At 42.1% G+C, this 23340-nt stretch overlaps 1 protein-coding gene across 2 annotated transcripts in view; it reads left to right on the top strand.

The window, feature by feature from the left end:
- Positions 1-23340, top strand: part of Pde7b (phosphodiesterase 7B) — a 316705-nt gene that overhangs the window by 268936 nt on the left and 24429 nt on the right. For both annotated transcript variants that reach the window (XM_038340282.1, XM_038340281.1), the window contains 5 exons: positions 5567-5718; positions 8253-8316; positions 10138-10233; positions 12513-12613; positions 14325-14456. In XM_038340282.1, the coding sequence (XP_038196210.1) occupies positions 5567-5718; positions 8253-8316; positions 10138-10233; positions 12513-12613; positions 14325-14456 (545 nt within the window). The remainder of the gene's footprint in view (positions 1-5566; positions 5719-8252; positions 8317-10137; positions 10234-12512; positions 12614-14324; positions 14457-23340) is intronic.

The following is a 23340-nucleotide window of genomic DNA, read 5'->3' as shown; positions in this document are numbered from 1 at the left end:
ACATTTCAGTGTCGTTGTATTTCCAAAAGCAGTTTCTAGTGCAAAAGGGTGATTTCTTTTCAAGCAGTTTTTTTAAATGAATATTTTCCCCCAACTATGCTTTCAGCCTTTATTGGCTTAGTTTTTCATTATCTCACATAACACAGGAATGGAGGTTCCTAAACTGATAAGTAATATAGCTTTAAATCAATTTATTTATGCTCTCTTCCTTTGTAGAGAGCTACTCTGAGAATTTTCTTCCACTTGGCACGATGTGTGCCTTCCAGAGCATTAATGCAGGGTTGTTGCTTCACACCCGTAATCTCAACATAGCTTCAAGTCAACCTGTACTACTGAGTGAGACACTGTCTCGAAAGGAAGGGAGGGAGGGAGGGAGGGAGGGAGGGAGGGAGGGAGGGAGGGAGGGAGGGAGGGAGGGAGGGGTGGGGGGAGGGAGGGATGGAGGGACGCAGGGACAGATGGACGGACGGAGAAAGGGAGGAAAAAGTGAAAGGGGTTGTTTATCTTGACATTGTTTCAGATTTCTCTCTTCCTGCTTTCTCTCCTCTCAAAGAGGTGTGTGTGTGTGTGTGTGTGTGTGTGTGTTTGCGCGTGTGTATGTGTCTGTGTACGTGTGTGTATGAGTGTGCATGCAAGTGTGTTTGTGTGCGTCTGTGTGTACGTGTGTGTGCTACACAAGCACTCAAACGCAACTCTGCCCTTTAAACTTTTACTTACTAATTTAAAAACAAATTAAACTTAATTTTATAATTAAAACATAATTATTTCTTCAGTTATTATGGACCATCCTGTAATCATCTGACGTGTATATCTTTGGAATTGTTGGGTTTTTTAAGATCATGGTAATAGGCGTATGTGACACAAAATTCACAGTATTAACTATTTTGACTGTACAGTTGAACTTATGAAGTTCATTCAGACTAATGAACAGCAATACCTAGAATATTTACATCTTGCATAACTGCAACTCTGTCCCCTTTAAACAGCAGGGTTTGTCTTTAAGAATAAGAATTATTAAGCATTTCTCATGCTGAGGGAGAAGCTGTACGAGGAGAGAGGTGAGGTTCCCAGCATCCTAAGGCTTAGGAAAGTGACCATCTCATTTTTAGAAGAAAGAGAAATACCTATATTCCTTCGTCTTTCAAGTAGCTTTTTTTTTCCTACCTTGTATCACAAAACCAAGGCCACAGCAAAGTTGATATTCGTAATTTTTCAGAAACATTTTTAAAAACTCCTCCGGCCTTTATTTTCTAGATAGAGCAAGTATCTGTGAATCTTTTGTTTCCTGGCCTTGTGCTGTCCCCTCTCCTTTGTCCTCCACATGGTCCCCCACGTCTACTTTCATATCATATATTTTATAATTTCCCTTCTAATATGGGAGAAACGTGCAATATTTGTCTTTTCTGGCCTGATTTATCTTGCTAAATATGATGATCTTGTTTCACCCATTTTTCTACAAATGACACAATATCTTGTTTTTTACAGCTAACTAAAACTCCAATGCACGTGTGTGTGTGTGTGTGTGTGTGTGTGTAATATTTTAAACTTCTGGTTGTAAAATAATTTTAAATATGTGAAAGGCCATCAAGAATAAAACAAACCAGACAGTCTTTCCAGAAGCACCAACCATTATATTTTGCAGTATTTGCTTTACTGCTGCATTTTTTATTGAGGAATTGTACAAATACTTTTATCCAAATACTACAACATGTGTCTCTCAAGGAACAAGGAAACGCTCTTACAGACTTCCACTATCAAATTCAAGAAATTCACAACACAGTGTCACCCACACACACACACAAGCGCTCAAATCCAAACTCAGAATTTCCATATTCAAATGTCACGTTATCGTAGTAATGTAATGGGCACTTTTTTCCTGCTCCAGGCACCATTTCAGAACCACGCATTGTACGTAGTTCAGTATCACCAGTGTGATATAATAATATATAATAATATAATAATAATACTGTGAAATAAGCCAGGCGATGGTGGCGCACGCCTTTAATCCCAGCAGAGGCAGGCGGATCTCTGTGAGTTCAAGGCCAACCTGGTCTACAAGAGCTAGTTCCAGGACAGGCTCCAAAGTCACAGAGAAATCCTGTCTCGAACAAAACAAAAATAATAATAATAATACTGTGAAATAATACCTAACCCTGTTGTGAACGTTCTGTGGCACTGAGATTCGCCCTGGACTTGTCCCATGCTTCCCGTGTGTTGAAGTCACTTGCAGCAAGAGTATAACATCCCCGCTGCTGTGTCTTAGTGACCTTTGTAAGAAAACGAAAGGCACCAGTTTCTCCCGCGAATAGAATGTTGAATACTTAGTAAAGATGGTGTGTCTTTTACATTCAGCCACCAAAAAAAAAAAAAAAAAAAAAAAACTGTCCGTTTTTACATTTTTCTCTGCCCAATTAATAGGCAGAACCAAACTGTGGCATTATGCAATTACCTGATGCATTTTAAATTTTCTTTAATCACTGTACTATCCATTAAGGATTCTGGCCCAATTCAGTTATTACCGTGATGGCTGCAAAATGCCAATTTTCCCATTCTCTTATTTCTCCTGCATTTATTGGCTGGCGTGCTCTGCAAAGAGCTTTCCCCTATCTTAATCACTTTTCTGCTTCGCCGTAAGTTCATTGACTTTGTTTCCAGTTGGAGATTTAAAAGTTATTCTTCCGTCATTTATTCTGAAGCTCAAATTTTTCCCTTTTTGCAAGTGTGCGCATGTGCCTGTGTGCGTGTGTGCACATGTGTATATGCGTATACGAGTGTGCCCACAAGTGTGCACATGTGCTGGTGTATGTGTGAACATGTGCCTGTGCGTGTGGGTGTTCCCGTAAGTGTGCACACGTGCCTGTGTGTGCACATGTATGTGTGCATGTGCCTGTGTGTGTGCATGTGGGCCTTGTACACATGTACGTGAATGTGTGTGTATATGAGTGTGCCCACAAGTGTGCACATGTGCCCGGGTGTGCACATGTGTGCTGTGCGTGCGTGCGTGTGTGTATGTGTGTGTGTGTGTGTGTGGTTAGAACACATCTGATGAAGTTGGCTTTCTCCTTCCACCAAGCGGGCCATGGAGATCCAGCTCAGGTCATCATGCTTGGCAGTCAGCACCCCTGAGCCATTGCACCAACCCATCTTTGTATTTCAAGCTCTTATCTTCCAGTGCCATTTGTCACTGTTCATATGGACATTTTCTGTCCCATCCCAACAACTGGTCCTTCCCCCTGGGTGCTAGATGCATTTAGTGCTAAAAGTTGCTGTGTGTGCACACAGTCAAACGTGTGTTTTCTAAGTGTGCAGTTCAGAGTCCGTGTTCCCGCCTCCACCGTTAACATCATTTGCTACTCAGTGTCTCATAGCGTGTTTCTCCAGAAGGCTCCCAGGGAATGATTTATCCTGCTTTCCATCTGCTCTTCTTCACCTCCCATAACTCTCCTCTTCTCTGTACCTTTCTGAAGATGAAGTGCAATCGCTCCACACTTCAAGCTTGGGTCGTTTCTCATCAGTGTTTCTACTCCCCGGGCAACCTCATCCTGACATCTCTAAGCCAGTCTTCTCCCTCAAGCTCTGGACTTTACATCCTCTTCTTTTGACTCGGAATCTTCACTGTGGTCTCTAACAGACCTCCAAATTCACTACATAAAAACTGGTCCACTCTAGACCTGGTCCACTGCAGCCTTCCTGTCTCAAGCAACGGCAGGCCATTCTCCCAGGCATTCGGGCAAAAGCTTGGATATAACTTAAATATCTTCGAAGGTCTACCACCATTTCTATGCCCTCCCCTGCCACCACTGTGTCTCAGCAGCTATGGCTCCTGAGTGGACTCTTTCAATAACCTCTTGAGACATCTTTGCAGGCTGTCTTCTGTTCCAAGACTTCATCCTTCACTTTACCCTTTCTCTCCTCTTGACACACGCTGATCCTTTGTTTCCTTGCACATCCCAGCATCCTAGGCTTGTTCCCACTCCTGATAGTTGTTCGGTCTGGTTTCTATATCTGGAAGGTACATCCCAAAGAATTAACCCAGCTAATTCCCTCATCACTCCTAATTTGGGTCGAATTGTACCTTCTCATTAGGTCAGTGCTGACTGCTCCTGACACCCTCTGACCCCGTGTTTGCTGCTTCACCCCCCACCTACCACCCATTACATTTATCTTTACACTTTATTATTCATTTTACTTCAACATTACATTGTCTCCCTCTGCCATGTCCATTCTAAGAGGGCAGAAATCTTGCTTTTTGTTCAATGAACAAAATGTCTAAAGCAGTGAACAAAATGTATTCGAGTTTCTTTCTTTCTTTGTTTGTTTAATAAATGAGAGAGCAGCTTCACTTTACGTTTTCCTTTACCAAGCACACGGAAAGGAGAAGCTCCCTGCAGAATGGAGTCCGCAGATAGCATCGTTAGTAACGATGTAGCCCAGCCACCGCCTCGGCAATTCTCTACGTATCTCCTTGTGCACATGTGTGCCTCTTCCTATGGGTGAAATCTAGCATTGTAAATAGAAGTGATTTTAATCAGGCACTGTTTTCAGAGCAGAGCAGGTCTTGATAGCCCTGAATTATGTCTTTCCATGCTTCATACAGCCAAGTAATAAGTTACAGATGTTGGTCATTCGCCGCTCCATGTTTCTCGTGGCTTTCTTTTTTCTCATTAGTAATTCTAAGTTCTATAGGATGATGGGAGAAGATATGGCGGAAAAGACAAATTACTTTATACGTCAGCTGTATATTTTCCTATTAGACTCCTAAGTTGACTCGACGTCTAAACTTTATCGAAGATAACTCTTGTGTGACTCAAGCGTGTCAACGGAGATAAGACGAGACATACCATAACAGACATTCAGAGATGGTACCTGGCACATTTCTGTGCAGTCACCACACTGTCAGTGTCTGGTTTGGAGGGGCACACATGGCATGAGTGTCAAAGCGTCTCTACTGCCAAGATCGGTCACTGACGGCTACCAGAGCAAGAGAGCACACAGAATGTGGGCGACCTCTTGGCTTTTACAGAGCGTCGCTCGTTAGTTTTATGACAATGTTGCTTCATTACTTTGTCAGTGATATTTCTAGGACAACAGGAAATATTTCTCTCACAGTTTTCCAACGTCTGAGGAGATCATAAGATGAGAAATTAACCAACCAAAAAGTGAAGTTTTCAGTTCATACAACTCATGGCATCCAAAACTGTATAAGAAAAGTGTATGTATGTAAAATATGTAAAAAACACAAAGCCACTTGTGGTAACCCAGGACTCTAGAACCTCAGCAGAAAGATCATGATGCTGAGGTCCATTCTGGGCTACATATAAGACCTTGTCAGAGGAAGAGAGAGCAAGAAAGACAAGGGAGAGAAAAAAACAGGAAGCTTCTATTTATTTGTTTGTTCCATTTATTAGAGAAGTTTCAAACATCAAGTTAATAGATCATATTCAACTCAATTTAGAACTTAAGGTGTCTTTTGAATGCTTCTCCTTTATAACATATTATACTTTACTCAGAGAAAATGATGCCTCCCTTAAACTAATGAATTTCTCCATATGGTTTCTTTCCACAGATACAACACACTCAGGGGAAATAGGCACCAAGAAGAAGGTGAAAAGACTGTTAAGCTTCCAAAGATACTTCCATGCATCTAGGCTTCTCCGCGGGATTATACCGCAGGCCCCCCTCCACCTGCTGGATGAAGATTACCTTGGACAAGCAAGGGTAAGGCAGTTACACCTGTGACCCAGTGGACAGCACCTGGGGCTGAGCCCTGCTCTGCCTCTAAGAGGCTATGTGACTCTGGGTCTCAAACACCAAATGAAGGCAATAGAACCACAGACATCATAGAGGAAATTAAATATTTTTCTAGATAGAGCATGCTGTCATGGTAGCTGTGGGGTAGAGGTGGAGTGCTGGGGATTAAACACAGGACTCATGCAAGCTAATTACATGCCCCACCACTGAGCTACATACCCCATCCCATGGTAAAGCATGTCTTCATGCATAATATACTCATGCCAAATGCTCATTAGCTATTTTCACTTTTATAAATGTGCAGAACATATTTTTACAGTGCTAAACAAAGTAAAGTCTCAGCCTGTAAGATTTCTACTTAGAGTGTTAACTAAATTTTTAAATCCATTAAATTGTCTTATACAATGGCAACTCAAATTACCTCTAGTAATTATCAACTCTTAGCTCCACATTAGGCTCTTCAGGCAGCTTATTAGCCTATTGTTGCTTTTAATTCATTCAAAAAGTTATAATAATAAATTATTTTCACTCTACATTAATCTGATAAGGTAGAATTCAATGTGAGAAGGTTTAAAAACAATTTTCAAGTTGGTTTCATCTAGACTAAGTTGCTAAAAAAAAATATCAATTCCAAGGGTAAGCTGTCACCATCAAACAGATGTCAAAAGTAGTATTTTATAGCATGTATGGTAAGTATCATCTCCATACAACAATATATTACTACATATATGCCACTAAAAATGAACAATAAATGGTGCCAGAGGAACTAACTCCCAATATCCTGCCTATAAAAAGAAAAAAGTTAGTTAGACCTTACAGCAACCTGGGTGAAACTGAATGAATCACCTGTTGTTTGATTAGTTGGTGGGTCATTGGTTAGTTGGTTGACAGTTGGTGGGTTGGTTGGTTGGTTAGTTGGTGTTCATGTGTGGTCAGTGTTTGGCTGGTAGATGATTGGTTGGTAGGTAATGGTAGTGGGTAGTTAACTAGGTGATGGATAGTTGGCTGATTTGTTGAAAGGAGATCAATAATAAAAAGTTCTAACACTGCAGTGTCGGTGACAGAGCATTCATGGCGGGTTCTCTCCTCAAGGAGTCACATGTTTAAAAGGTGATATTGAGATATATGAAAGAATAATAGACCAGAAGCCTGGTGTCAGAAGACAGGGTGTGGATCTGCATTTCATGATGTACGATGTGGGTAAAAGTTCACTACAAACAATGATCATCCCTTTGTTTCTTTAATAAACCATGAGGGCCTAGCATGCTATATAAAGTTCTGGATTTCTCACAGGACACAGACCCAGTCAGGGGCAGAAAGCATCATGGGTTAGTCCTTGCATTAGTGGCTGTGCCTTCAAACAGGAACGGGTGAAATTCTGGGAACAATAGCACAGAAAGAAGCAGCCACTGAAAGTTTTATGTCACGTTTATTTAGAAACATAGCTCGTTTTCTAATAGAAAAAAAGCCTGTGTTGTAGTGATGAGGCGAGCAGGCCCACTTTTCATCCCGCCTGGCTCCCGCATAGTTAGCTTAGCCCCAGAAATAACAACACGTAATTGTATTCTTTTAAACACTGCCTGGCCCATTAGTTTCAGCCTCTTATTAGCTAATTCTTACTCCATGCTTTAACCCATATTCAATAATGTGTGTAGCACCACGAAGTGGTGTCTTACCAGGAAAGATTCAGCATGTCTGACCTGGTGGCTCACTTCATGGCATCTGGCCAAGGCATCTATCTGCCTCACTTCCCTCTACCCAGCATTCTGTTCTGTCTACTCCACCCACCTATGTTCTAACTACTTAGGACAAGCAGTTTCTTTATTAACTAATGAAATCATCAGATAGATAGAGGACACACCTACATCACTGTGTTACACAGTAGGTCTTTAAATTACGTGGTAGGTTCAGTCGCTATTCAATCTCCTACACAGTAGTTAATTTTACATGCAGTCCACATTGAGAAAAACCATGTGCTCAGAACTGGTTTTCTCTTCATCTTTAAACCGCTTTATTGTAAGAACTGGGTTTAGTTCCAAACACCACAAATACCAACAGCAAGAGGGAAAAAAAGAAAAAAACGTTGCAAAGCTTCTCCCTAGTGCATCCTGCACATGTCCACCCATGCTCCCTCTGAATAAGCACTGTGGCAGGCGTTTGAGGTGCCTAGCACTGCCTCTCTCGGCCCCACAGACAAACCGTCTATTGTAGATGATATCACATCTTTCAGAGCAGGGCTGGAGAAGGTGAGGGTGAACCAAGGTGCAACAGTCAGGAAGAAAAGAGGCCGACATTAAACCAGGTAGCGTAACCCGAGAGCCTGTCCCTTGAGCTGTCACTAGGGAGTAGAGTGGAACCTGGTTCACCCCAAATCCACTGTACAGAGAGTAGTGTGCTACTGCTCCCACCTTTTGAAGTGTTTAAATTGCCGTATCTAGACATAAATATTCGAATCTCAGTGTGCTTCTTTGAGCATTGTTTGTATTCGTTTCCCTTTTCAGCACATGCTCTCCAAAGTTGGAACGTGGGACTTTGACATTTTCCTGTTTGATCGCTTGACAAATGGTAAGTCACCCTCCTCCCCAAGGATTCTCACTAAAGGACACACCATCGAGTGGATGCATTTCATGAGAAACAAATTGTATCTTTAGACAAATTACTTTTTCCTTATTTTCCCACTCTCATAAATCCAGTCGGTCAAGACAGACCAGGGAGGGGAGAATTAATTCAGATGAAGAATGAGGCCTGAATTTGACCTTAGCGTGTTGGGACAGTTTCCTTCTGACCTATGATCTCAGAGGAATTAGGAAACCACTGATTGCATTCCTTCCTCGCAGATAGTGTGGCCGTGTCTGAACGGAGCGAGCTCATTGCTCCTCAATGGAAAGCGAAGGCACAAAAGCACACCTGACCAGTCCTGAGCCTTCGGGCAAGGTGTTCACACAGCTTCTTAAGCGAGCGGAGTCCGCCCATTGCCGACATTGCTCAAATAAGTCTGGCATCGTCAGAAGGAAACAAATTCTTTGGGGAGAATGTAAAAGCTTAGGCTGCAGCTGAAAATTCAGCACTCCCGTTGAAAAGGAAGCACTCTTCTCATGTCTTTGTGTCTATCAATGCTTTGCCTAGCAAAATAATGAAACATATTTACCTCTACCTGTTAAGCAAATGTAAAAAGCTTAGGTCAGCGGAAGGCATCACTTAATGCTGATGTTGGTCTGATCCATTGTCTTTCATATTTGAGCATTAAGCCGTTGCCCATGGTTTTCTCAGCACTGACTTGGCAAGCAGTGTGCTGAAAGAGAGATGTCGTGTAATGTAGATGTAAAGCCATGGCGTGGATTTCTGTTCTACAGAAAGCTAACTAAAATAGATACGGGAGGAATGCTGGAGTCCATAGCGTCTCATTGGGCTTGTTTGGATCAGCTCAGAATGGGTACTGATAAACAAAATTAACTGTGAGTCCAAGAACTTCTGAAGTGGTGTTTGAAAGAAAGTATAATCATGACTGTTAGGGAAACAAAGCCATCAAAGATGCTGCCTATCTCAGTTCATTAGCAGGTCGCGGACCTACCGCATCAGTTCCAAAGGAAACCTCAAAGAGCCACACACACGTGCAGTAAGGCACACTGAAATGGTTTTATAGACCGCTGAGTGACAGCACCAGACTAGCTGCAGTTATACGTCTATGAACAGGATCAGTGGCAACGTTATCCGTTATCTCTAGCTTGGAGTGTTCTAAAATAGCTCCAAGACAATGAAATTGTAGAGATGCATTGATCAGGTACCCTAAGAGGACATTCTTTGGCAAGACTCAGAGGGCACTGAAGACACTTGGGTAGCTCGTTGGCCCGCTGCTAAGACTTGAATCTCTTGAATATTAATGTTATTCTAGCTTCAACTCTGCAGCACTTCTGGCTTGGACTGTGAAATGTCACAAAGTCAGTCTTCTCTTACATAAGTGTCATAGGAAGAATGGGCTACTATTGTTGAGCAGTGTATTGATTGAAATAATCCTATGTAATGTGAAAGTCAACTGGAAGTGACTTAAGGCATACTTCAAGCAGCCATGTGTTTTTAAAATTACACATACACACACACACAAACACACACAAACACACAAACACACACACAAGCACCCTCAACACTTTAGTAGACAAATGTTTTCATTTAATATTTTTCGCACTGGTGTAAGAAGATGGGACCTGATTTTATTTATACAATAGTGAGAAACCTAGGAAGACCATGCTATATGTAATTTCAAATTCAAAGTGGGGAAGTACTCTATCAGAAAAATCTTACTTCAGATCATTTAAATCTTATTTTTCAATCTTGCCAGCTAGCACATTTTTAAAAATAATGATAAAGCCAGTGTCTATTCCTCTTCAGGGAACAGTCTGGTAACACTGTTATGTCACCTCTTCAACACCCATGGGCTCATCCACCATTTCAAGCTGGATATGGTGACCTTACACAGGTTTTTGGGTAAGTCTTTTTTTTTCTCATGTTACTACACAACCACAGGAATAAGGACAATGTATAACTCTTTGATTCCCAAGTGTCGAGAAATCTGAGCTAAACAAGGACAACAACAATAGACACGATAAGAGAGAAAGCCCATGAGGCCTCAACCCTATACAAAGAACAAGAGGCAACTAAGGAACGCTGAGAGTGGGGGACACAGTGTTCCCCAAGGAAGAGAACACCAACTGGTTAGTCAACACCAAAACGTCAGTCCTGAAAACATACATACGAGTAACATTTACGGTCTGAGCAGGTTGTATTTGTGCATATAGGAATATATATGCATATACATTTGTATGTATGTATATGTATAATAACAATGAAAAAAGAGGCTATGAATTTGAAAGAAGTGAGGAGAAGTATATGGGAGGATTTAGAGGGTGGAAGGGGAAGGGGGAAATGATGTATAATATATTATAATCTCAAACAATAACAAATAATTTTAAATAAATTATTAAGAACCACAGCATGATAGAAAAGGGTCTCAGATTAATCTTAAAAATTGATCTTAGTTTCTAAATATAGCTTATCTGTTCTAAGCCATTGACAAATCGTTAGCTTAGGATATATAAAGAAAACCACCAAGATATGTGTCAAGATGATTCTCATACTTACAAAATTCCAACAAGCTATGCCTCAAGTAGCTCTAGTTACAACACAAGTTGCTGAAAATCTTTTAAATGAATGATAATTACTATTTCCATCCCACCCACTATGGGGGGGACACTTTAAATAAATTATCTCTAACTATTTGAAGAAAACCACAAGTTGGACATTATTCTCACCATTTGGTCCAGTTACAGAGAACAAGCAAGAGGTTTCACCACTTTCCCAAGGCTACTGACTAGTGAGTAACCTGGCCTCAGTCCACACGCAGGTCTAAGCCTGCCATCTTGACACACAGGGCTACATCATTCTTTCTCTGAAAGCAGCCCCAGTTTCTCCTTGGTTCTGTGTGTGAGCATTCTGATTTATCTGCCCGTGAATTATCCAAGGTAGATTCCTAATCACCAGATGGCTTGCCTCTGCCACTTAGCCCATTTCTGGTTCTTTAACTTGCTATGTGGTTGTATTTCATGGATATGAAAGTTGACTCAGTGGCAGCAGGAAAAAGATTAAAAGTGGCAGCAACCGCCAGGTTTGCATGTTGCTTACATCTTCTGGAACCTCTTTCAAGGATTTGTATGTATTAATACATGGATCATACAGAGGCAGTGACACTTCTGACCTCAGAATAGCGCTAGCCCAAAGTCAGGGAAGAAAATAAGAATTGTGGTTAAGTAATTTGCACATCACAGGTAAGTGACAGAGCTACACTTTACATATGATATGAAACAAGCCTACTGGAAAAAAAATACATGCAGCATAGCAGAACTATGTGGAACCTGCCACAACATGGCTCCTTTCCAGAAACCTAAATAACCTCAGACTGATTGCATTTTAGTTGCTTGAGCAAAGTAATGTCATGAAAAGGGTCAAATGATTTTTGATTGATCTAAAGAGATGCAGATTCTTTGGACATACAAGAAACACAGCCTTGACAGCTGAATTAACAGTAGAACCCGAGCCAAACTCATAGCGTAAGCTAAAAGAATATGGCTTTTGTAAGTCTGGTCATTCTATACACACTGAACATCTTGCATCCCAAGCATTGACTTGGTCATTCGCTGAAGCATGGTATTGGCTTCTATGAGCAACAAGCCAAGATTGCATTGCCTATTACTGGACATGGCCCTCTAAGCCTTGTATTGCACCGGAGGGCCATGGAAGGTGATGCTCTGGAAGATTGAGGGAGGCATGAGCCAAGGAAGCCTCCCTTGTATTGGTGCAAACCTGGAACTGATGGAGGACATATTTGTTTGTTATTCAAGTGGTAATATAATCACTGGACAGCAGGAATCCAGCTCTGGTTTCAATAATTAAATGATGATGGGAAATAAAGTTGTACTTTTCCCTCCATATTTATTTGTCCTGTGAATGAGAATCTGCAGAAAGGGGTGGTTTATGGAAGAGGTGAGAAATCCCAAGAGCCTCACAAATCCTTCTGGCCTTTTTTCCCCCCTTTCCTTTCTTTTACAAACAGCCTAGGTGAGGCACAAGGCTTGCAAACTGCCTTCATTTTTAAAGGATTCCTTTTGGAAGCTCTGATACTTTTAAGTAAAAAATACCTAAGTCAGTCTCATCTGCTATGCCATGCTTGTTCTGATTTTAGCTGACCAAGCTTTCTATTTTCTGCCTAGTCATGGTTCAGGAAGATTACCACGGTCACAACCCATATCACAATGCTGTTCATGCAGCCGACGTCACCCAGGCCATGCACTGTTACCTGAAGGAGCCCAAGGTAAAGCAAGATTTAGTTGCCTCCTCAGTCACCTGGAGATGCCAGGTCAATGTTATTGCTAAGTGCTAAATGGTTCAGTGTTGGGAATCCTCCACAACATGACTGCAACTTATTTATACTAACGTTTTCAGTGTCAGCTCTGAAAATCTTACCACAGTCATGAAAACAGATGTGGGTTTTCTGAGATTTCCTTCCATGGTTTATTGATTTTCAAGGCTATGCGAGCCCAGAAACACCCAGCCTACTCTTAGATATCCCAGCCCTTTTGCAATGGACCTTTACCACAAGCTCTGCTAGCCCTGAGCTTTATTGGAAAGGGCTTCCTGGCTTGTGGTTTTTGATCAATAGATGAGGATCAGAGCTCCTCCAGTTTCAAGTCCCATTTCTACTTGGCCAATGGGAGATTTTGATTCCGAGTCCAAGAAAATTTGTGTATGTCCAAGACTTCTTAGCTTGCAAGCATGCTCGGATGTAATGAACCAACCCAAAATCAGACAATAAAGACATAATGATAGTGTACTGTAATGGTCATTACAATCAAGGCAGCCCCTCGCTAGCAAAAAAAAAAAAAAAAAAATAGGCGTTTGGTGTAACATACAGTAGGAATTTTCTTGAGAAGTTTTCTTTTTTAAAAAAAATAGCATTCAAGTTTAAGACTCTACTTAGTTCAATCAATTTTAGTAATTCATTAAATATACAGATGCTTCAGCCTAAGACATTAAAGACACAGTTATCACACACGTATCTCACGAAGCCTGCCAACAAAAGCTTTTTGTAATCTCTATGTAGTCTAAAAGTTATATCATATACTTTTACTTTTAAGTCAGACTTCCCATTTTCCTGCCTGTTTTCCCATTGGCCAAAAAGTAAAGATTCGCACACATTCCCCCACCACTTACCACCTGTTGAGGAGGAATTCAAATTTCAAATTTTGCAGTTCGAGCTACTTCTTTCAAAGAAGTAACATATATATATATATGTTTATATATATAAACATATATATATATATATTTGTTAAAACACTCCAGGGCTGGGGCCTAAGGTCAGTGGGAGTGTGTGTGAGGCCCTGGGTTCGATCCCCAGTATAGGATTTAAAATAACGATAATAATGATTAAAATAACGAAGACAGATAAGATGGCTCGGTTGGTAAAAGCACTTGCCACCAAAGCCTGACAATCTAAGTTCCGTCCCCAGAACCTACAGTGGAAGACCCCACACACATGCTGTGGTTTGCACATGCCTTGACTCCTACTCTCATACACATGCATGCACACACACAGGGCAGGAGTGAGGGAGAGAAAAGCAATATTTTTTAAGTGGATGTTTTAAACAAAGAAACACACAAGTGAGTCTTTGAGTCTGTTTATGCCTTTGACTAACTCCTTTCTTCACCTGTAGCTTTCTCCCCAAGCAAGGGTGAATGGCTGCTGCTCCTGCCCACCAGCCTTCGATACTGCCCACAGGCTAAGCGGCTACAACCACACAACCTGCTAGCAGGAGGAAGAGAGCCTGGGACGGAGAGCACGAGTTGTGGTTGCCCAGTGGCTTCCCACGCCGCCCTTGCTGTCACACTTAGTCCTGTGTGCATGTCACCTCAGTGGCTACCTCAGAAGACAGGGCTCTCACTCACAGGCCTCACGGTGTTTCGTTCTGTTTGACTGAGACACAGCAAATGGTAACAGTCAATCTCCCGATTTTATTCTTTAACAGTTGGCCAGCTTCCTCACACCTCTGGATATCATGCTTGGACTACTGGCTGCAGCAGCTCATGACGTTGATCATCCGGGGGTGAACCAGCCATTTCTGATCAAAACCAACCACCACCTTGCCAACCTGTATCAGGTAATAAATAAATAAATAAATAAAAGATAAATGCATAAGTTGGTGTACAAAGATAGCCAGGAAACTTGGTTTGCTCCAAAGCAACTTTGAAACTGTCCTAAGTTAGCAGGACGCATGAACCTACCCTCCTGTGGCTTGAAATGTGTACCTCCATGGAGACTGTCTTATACCTAGTGGTCAGCTGAAACTGGTTCTTGCAGCTCTTACATAGCTACTTCCCAGGTGTGATTCTAGTTCAGATTTGAGCTTCTGGATCCATTTCTAAATTTTAGCAGCCTTGGAGTCAAAGGTCTGTTATCAAAGAGAAGAGCTGTATGTTGTTGTTCTGACATAGTTCTGCAGCATGATTGGCTGGCCCAAAGAACTCTCGCCAGTGGTATATCCGTTCAGCTAAGTCTCACATTACTGAGCTTAAATATTCTTAACTCCCTGGCTTGTAGTTGTTTGTCTGTTTGTTTTGAGGCAGGATTTCACAAAAGCCAGCCAGGCCTCAGACTCTGCCCTCCTGCCTCAGCCTCCCAAGGGCTGGGACTTCAGCCATACCCTGATGCGAGTTCTCAGGGTAGTCCTGAGGCTGTTTTCAGTTGCCAATAACAAGACTGTTTCATACACGGGAATCATCTATCCCAGTTTTAAGTCCTGTTTAATTGAGTGATAAAAGAAGTCTTATAAACTATCAAAAAAGAGCTCCATCAAGCAAGAGTCTTCAGCTAAGGGGTGTATTTATTTCCAATAAAATACAATGATAGCTTGCAGATCCAGGCACCTTTGTGCTCAGAAAGGAACCAGCATCCTGAGGCCTAGGGTCACCTGGCATCTCACTCTTTGCTGGACCCCTTGGCAACCAGCGAGCACCTACAGTTGCAATTGGCTATTTATGGTGAGTTCAAAAATAAACCAAGAAACTGGGTGTGGTGGTGCCCGCCTTTAAAGCCAGCACTTAGGAGGCAGAGGCAGGAGGATCTCTGTACCTTTGAGCCCAGCATGGTCTCAAACGAGTTCCAGGACTAGAGAGAGTCAGAGGGACCCTGTCTCAAACAAACAAACAAACAAACAAACAAACAAAAGCACAAAATGAAAGCTAAATTTTCAAAACCATCTGAGGAGCTAATTTTGTTGGTTGATAAAATCATAGACATTTGAATGGGAAGAGGGGAATGAATGACTGTCCTGAGACACCCCCCACCACCACCAAGTAGCCTTTCTAGTGCTCGCAACACTAACTTTCTCAAATGCATGCAGCAGACAAAGGGAATCTGTCAACTATGGCTACTTGATTCACCCCCAACTAACATGAAAACTTGCATTGTTCCAATTTCTCATTATCCTAATCCTAACAGTGAAGTATCTACCAGTATGGACAGATTTGCACTTAAAAATAAGATTATAAAAAGCAGATTTTTGCATGTAGTGTGTGAAAAGACACGCACAATATGGGCCAGTGAGAGGGCTCAGTGGGGAGAGTGGCTCAGTGGAGAGAGTGGCTTTCTTCTTGGTTCACCCTGAGTTCAAGCCCCAGGTCCTACACAGTGGCACAGGAGAGCTAATTCTGGAGACTTGGGCGGCTGGGAGAACGCCCTGTGCGTGACTTCCCTGCGATCCAGAGGGACTGTAACATGATAAGCTATGGGAGGCTCTTCCTCTCCATCAGTTGGCTGGGCTCTTCCAGTTCTGATAAAGAAGAAGATCCCTGCCTAACGCCCAGCACTGCCTTTGGGCTAAGATAAGAGCCAGAGCAGCCACAGCGAAGGCAGGGCCGGAGGGCACCTTCCCATCGTCTGCAGTCTGGACCCGATTCCTAAGCTGACTTGCCAACCAGAGTAAACATGAAGACACTACAGGCATTTCCACCTGGTGCCTCACTCGGAATAAAAGCAGTTCATGTGTCGAGGAAGGCAGACCAAGAGGGATAGGAGCTTGTGAGAAGAAGACCTCAGAATTTACTTTCTTTGCCTCCACTCTCCAACATTACACACCATCACACACACACACACACAGAGAGAGAGAGAGAGAGAGAGAGAGAGAGAGAGAGAGAGAGAGAGAGAGAGAGAGAGAGAGAGAGAGTCACAGATGGGCAATTCTTGAGAGATTCCATCTACATAGTAACTATGGACAGGCCACTCCATGGATAAGATAACAGTTAATTCTTCCGTGAAACCTTATAATTATCCCATTCTGTGATGTTTAGCGGAAGTGTATGTGATTTTTCTTAATCATTTGCTATAGGCAATCAGGGGTGGGGATTAACATTTTAGACTCCTTTTCATTTTGAATGACTCTGAGCCACACACACCGGGCTGGCAGGTCAGGATGAATGTTTCTAAGGCTGCCCCTCAGATATGTAATTGCAAAGATTAGCTATGCTCTTTCATTTCTACTAGAGCATTCAGTTCTAGGAGGAAGGGTCCAAATTGGTCTTCTGCTTCAGTAAGTTTCCCAAGCCCTCACTGAACATGTGTTCCATGGACACCAAGTGAATCCATATTCCTTGTTCTAAGATAAGTCTGGGGTAGATAAGAGGAATAAGAAAAGACTGGCCAAGCAGGCCTTATAGCAGGGCTTGTCAGAGACCAATAACTTATTTTGAACTCAAGATGCTTCTCTTCCTCTGAGACCTCCCAGATGAGGCCCTTGGGGTATCTCCAAGGAGACCGTTTGGTTTGTTAGGCGAGAGCTGGGCAGAAACTTATTTCCAGAGTCATTTCGTGAGCAATTAAGGACGAAAACACAAGCCAAATTCACGCTGTTGTTTTTCTTCCTGTATCCTCTAGATTTAAAAATTGGAAAACATCTGATTTCTTTGGATACCAGACTCTCAGTTTATCAACATCACGCTAAGTATTTTCATCAAAGGAAGTGTCCAATAAATAGAGTGGGAACAGCCAGACATGGTGGCATGGGCCTGTAATCCCCTTACTCAAGGAGATTGAGACATCAGGATTGCAGATTCAAGGACAGTCTGCGCAATTTAGAGAGACACTGTCTCAAAATATTAAGGAAAAGGAAAACTGGGCCGATAGCTCAGTTGCAGAGAGATTGTCTACCAGCACAAGACCCTAGGTTCAAGCCCATGACCACAAAAAAGATGGAGGAAGAAAGTAACCAGTATTGAAATAATAATAATAATAATAATAATAATAATAATAATAATAATAATAGGAAAGCTTTCTTGCACGGTAGCAACTCAGCCGGGCCAGATTCCCTTTGACAGACAGCCTCTTGATTTAATTTGAAAACCTGTGTCATGGTTTATTTAATGCCAGCAATCAAAGGGATTGCGTTTTCTCTAGGGCAAATCACACTTGATAATTCAGAAAAGAAAAAGAGGGAGTGGTAGGGTTTTGCCTTCGATGTCAGAAGGGTTTTGTTTTTCCAAATTAAAACTCTAATAGTTCTTGTAAGCCACAAAGATGGAAGTTAATTCTTTCAACATTAAAATCAAGATTATTCTTGGGTTCAGGGTATGATTCAGGTAGTTGTCATGCAAGCATGAGGACCTGAATTTGAATCCCCAACACCCATATCAAAGTCAGATGTGGTGGTATACACACTCTAGCTTCAGCGCTGGGAGCAGGAGTCCCAAGACTCGCTGGTCTGTCAGTCTAGTTGAAACTGCCCAGCTCTGGGCTCAGTGAGAGAGCCTGTCTAAAAAATAAGGTGTAGAGCAATAGAGGAAGACACTTGAAGTCGACCTCTAACCAATATATACATATGCACAGAAGAGTGCCTTGCACATACATGTACATGACAGACAGACAGACAGACAGATAGATAGTAGATAGGTTGGTGAGTAGATGATAGATAGATAGATAGATAGATAGATAGATAGATAGATAGATAGATAGATAGATAGATATAGCTAGACAGACAGATTTTAAAAGCTTATTCTTAAAACTGCAAGTGTGTGGAGCCCGAGATGTGAAAACATTGCCACTGGAACAATGTGAAATAGCTGAACCGATACTTCTTCAAGGCAGACAGATGTGCCACCTGATCTATCTCCCTAAACTGCTAGAATATCAGGGGACATCAAGGCAGAATCATCTCATCGTATGTTTGCATCTCTCTGGCCATTTCTGAACGCTGTCCCCTTTCTCTCAGTCTGCCTTTTGTGGACTATGGGATGGGCCACTGTGAACATCAGATAAGCCTGTCACAGCAGTGCTGCCCGACTGCTAGAGACATGCCATCGTCATTTCTGACCGTTGTCTAGGCATGCCAGTGACTGGCCTGCTTCTTGTCCCTGCTTTTTACTCGTTCAGGACATAGGCATCCTCCTGTCTCCTCGTATCCACATCACTCACTCCCTGTTGCCTGGTTACAATCCTTTCCCCATTGTGCAACCAGGAGGAGTTTCTTTAAACCCAATTCTGGCCACATGGATTTCTCCTAAAAAACCCACTGTGCCTCGGGATTATGTAAATAACCAAACACACGATGTGCCAGCACCAACCTTGGAATTCTCATCATAGCCTAGCTGACCCATCAAGCCTCTCATTCCACCATATCCACTCGCCCTCCCGCCCCCACAGCCTCATGAATCACAAATTAGAAATACTTTCAGTTTCTCCAATGTATTTCATTTCTCTGTTCATTCAACAAATATCTGTGGTGTGCTTAATGCATGCCAGCAGGTGCCATGAATGCCAAAGATGACCAAAACAAGTAAAAATCCCTACATTCTCCAAAGACAAAATAGGAAATAACTAAGCGAAATGTGTAATCGCGTACAATGTGACCGTTTCTAAAACAAAATATACAACCAGGCAAGAGAGATACAAAGTATCTCTCACTTCAGGTCTCCACATACTATGTCTGCCCACTTTTAGTCAAATACACTATCAAGTAGTACATTTTCCTCAAATATATGCATATACTCTCTGAGTCCGCTCTGACTCATTCACCATCTGGTCTCATCATGGACATCTTTCCTCCTTCAAACCTTGCTATCCTCGAAAGATCCAGCTTCCCTGTGTCTCCTCCACAATCTCAGGTGTACTGATCAAAATTGCCACTGCCTGGGTGGATGCTCATGTCTCAGACAGACAGACAGTCTCTGCCATGTATCCCTTCTGCTTCCAGTATTAGCATATAGCCGGTTACCGAATGTTCCTCTGTTTCTCCTGCTGATTGCCATGTAAACCGGGTAAACTTCGATGGGTTGGAATGATTTTTAAAATTCCTTATAGTGATCTTACTTGCGCTCTGCAACTAGCAAATGCTGATACTTTATTTCTGGAGTTAATCTGTGAATATGTAACAAAAAAGAAACAATTACTACCGTAGTTTAAAAATATCTTTGCCTTGAATGAAAGTCTGAGGACTTCACAAGAGAAGATTCCAAGTCTTGCTTCTACCAGATATTGGCTTAAAATTCAAACCTTGTTCTTTTTCTTTAACAGTTCCTTCAGCCTTTAAGCATTAGAGTGTAGGAATTGTTTGGTATTCATTCACCAAGTGCTTACTTCCTTACAAGGTACTGTGGCTTATGTACAGAGATGACTAAGAAATGTTATTTGACTTCGATAGCAGTCACAGCTAGCAGCAATTTCCACACATCAGATGTGTGCCCTCGGGAATGCATGAAGACTTTCTGAACAGTGCTTAGGCATGAACAGGGTACAGCATCCATGTTTGGGCTGCTTGGAAAGGGTCAGCAGGGCAATCAAGTCAAAGCTCTGCTTCCTCAGTCACCTTTCCACCTTACAGAAAACAGCCATACCCATTTCTCATTCTGAGTCACGTCATAGATTGCCGAGGTATAGAAACACCAAATGAACCATCAGGAATATTAAAAAGCTGTGTCCTGTGATTGAGACCCCCCCCATTGGTCACCTTAAATGACTGCCAATAACTTTGATTATTCAGCCTAATTATTTTGTTTCCAAATGTGCAATATCCCTGTGCTTTTAAAGACCAGTTAGTTACTAATAACAATTACCTTATAAACTCAATCTCAAAAACTATTTAATTCTTGTAGGCCCAAATTAGAGAAAGCTTTCAAATTAGAATTTCATTTTATTGACCTATTTTTGATGCAGAGAAATATGGTGATGCTATAATAAAAGATTTCACAGATATAAACACATGGAAATAAATGAAAATTCTAGGAGCTGAGGAGATGGCCTAGTGGGGAAGGGCACTTGCTGTGTGAACATAAGGCCCTGAGTTTGAATCCTTAGCATTGGGGGTAGGGAGGAGACTGAAACAGGAGGCTCTCTAGGGCCTGCTGACCACATACTAGCTCAAAGCCCAGAGAGGCAGCCTCAAGGGAATAAGACAGAGAGCAATAAAGGTGGACATCCCTGCTCTTCTTTGGCCTCTCCATGGGTGCAAACATGGGCACACACATACATGCACAGGCAATGCACCACACACACACACACACACACACTAATTAATTAATTAATTCTTTGAGGACTGGAATGAAAACAAAATTTCCAAGGCTGGTAGTATAGCTGAGAAGTACAGCATATGTGTACATCACCATGTGGGACCTAAGTTCTACTCCCGTAATCAAAGAAGGAAAGAAAACAGCAGTTACAGGGGTGAATCTTTGATTTAAAATCTCTGACTTAAATAATACATTGGCCATGTGGTTTTTTTGTTTTCAATGAGTAATAAACGGGCATTGAAAGTAAAGGGTATTTAGATTCCCTGAATACATTTAATATGCAAAGATATATTAAAAGCTAATATTTACAAATAAGCCAGACATAACTGGATGACTTTTACATTTTTAGCCATCAACTCTGAAAAGCAAGGCCAAACTGAAATATAATTGTAGGTATTTGTGAGCTCATAAAGTTCTGGCTTCTGGGTGCTTAGATGTGGCAACATAGAGGAAGTTCTCAGGAAGCAGCGAGAAGCATACGCATGGTCCAGGTTTCAGAACTGGTAGGCGTGACTTGAAGATGCTCCTTAGCCATTCACCAACTGGATGCCAGCTTCACATGCTGCCCCCCACCCAGGGGGGGAAGCTGAGTGTTTATTATACCTGAGTTCAGAACATCCAAGAGCTAAGTAAGGATTAAATAAAGTGCTTGGCCCAAAGTCAGGGTTTGGTGAGTGCCCTCCCTTCGCTGCCCTTGATTTCTTACTCCCTAGAAGCCAGTGACGGGGCCCTGGTTCCAACACCACCCTGACCAACTCTTACATGTGTAAAACTCTCCCCCGTCATGAAGTCTGTTTGCAATCCCAGACTCCAGGGTCTTTCACCCGTGTGTTCCCAGACTGCTCAGTCTCCTCTCATTTCCTTGGTACCCAAATATACTTTCACCAGCAAACTTCCCAAGTATCCACATGTTCTGACTGCAGGAAGATCGTTCATGAAGATGTGAAGTCAGCCTGGCATAGAAAACCGTGCATAAGGCCATCCTTCTGACACTTTGGTTCCACTCAGCAGAGATGCAGTATCGTTTGCCATCGGGTCTTGTTACAGTTTCTGGCCCCTTGAAAAACTAAGTGAGGCAGCTCGTGTCCATGTCTGCTCGAATGAGTCTGTCAAGTGAACTCATGGGGGACTGAATTAAATGTCACTGTAAGATGGAGCATCTGTGACATCACACTAACCTGTCGCTCTCTGTGCTCATAAATCTTCACAATCATGACAAATTACTCTAGCACGTGACTTCTAACGAACAGTCTCTTTTGTTGAGTGTGGCTCATGCCCAAAAGGAAATAATGGACCAGCGGGTGAAAGCAATAAAATTTCATCGCTGGTTCAAACATGGTCAAGTGGTAAATAAAAAAAATGGAGTTTAGTGGTCTGTCCAAAGACGGGTTTAAAGCATGATCTTAAGAAGCCTATCACAGCAGAGTCCTAGAGAGATTTAAGAAGTAAAAAGACGGATCTCTGTCAGTTTGAGGACAGCCTGGTCTATAAGAGCTAGTTCCTGAACTCATGGTTTTTTAGGAGACCCTGGATTGTATCAGTAACAAGGGTTCTCTTTCCATTTGCAAAAGAAAGAAAGGAAGGAAGGAAGGAAGGAAGGAAGAAAGAAAGAAAGAAAGAAAGAAAGAAAGAAAGAAAGAAAGAAAGAAGGAAAACGTTGAGAATTGCCAGGCGGTGGTGGCACACACCGCAGCACCCAGGAGACAGAGACAAATAGATCTCTGTAAGTTCAAGGCCAGCTTGGTCTACAAGTGAGTTCAAAGGCAGTCTGGATTGTTACACAGAGAAATCCTGTCTGGAAAAAACAAAAACAAACCAAACAAACGAACAAAAACCACCAAAAAAAAGTAGAGGATTGTAGGAGTAGCTCCGAGACAGAGAGGCTCATCACAAGCAGATAGAGGATATTCTCTCCCCGGAGGGGGAGCCTCTATGTTAGAGTTCTGGTTATTTTTGTTGTTGTTTTGGTTTGCGTTTTTGTGTTTGCTTTGTTTTTGGAGGAAGAGTTGTTCTGACTTAGTTAGTATGGGGGGGGGGTGTTATTTGTTGTTGTTGTTTGTCTTTTGGGAGGTTTTGCTTCTTATTTTTTATTTGTTTGTTTTTGGGTTTTAGTTTGTTTTTTTGTTGTCATTTGGTTTTGTTTTGTTTTGATTTGATTTGGTTTGTTTTTTTGTTTTTTGTTTTTTTTTTTTTTTTTTTTTTTTTTTTTTTTTTTTTTAGCTAGTTATCTAGAAAGAGGAATCCCAAATGAGAAAATGCCTCCATCAGACTGACCTGTAGGCAAGTCTGTAGGGCATTTTCTTGATTAATGATTACTGGGGAAGGGCCCAGCTCACTGGGGGCAGTGCCACCCCTGGACAGGTGCTCCTAGGTGGGCTACGAAAGTAGGCTGAGCAAGCCATAGAGAGCAAGCTAATAAGCAGGGTTTCTCCATGGCCCCTCTTCAGTACCTGCCTCCAGGTTCTTGTTCTGACTTCCTCAGTGGTGAGC

This window comes from Arvicola amphibius, chromosome 8 (assembly GCF_903992535.2).
Source record: "Arvicola amphibius chromosome 8, mArvAmp1.2, whole genome shotgun sequence".
In the NCBI taxonomy this organism is placed as follows: domain Eukaryota; kingdom Metazoa; phylum Chordata; class Mammalia; order Rodentia; family Cricetidae; genus Arvicola; species Arvicola amphibius.
This window is presented reverse-complemented; position numbering and strand designations above follow the sequence as displayed.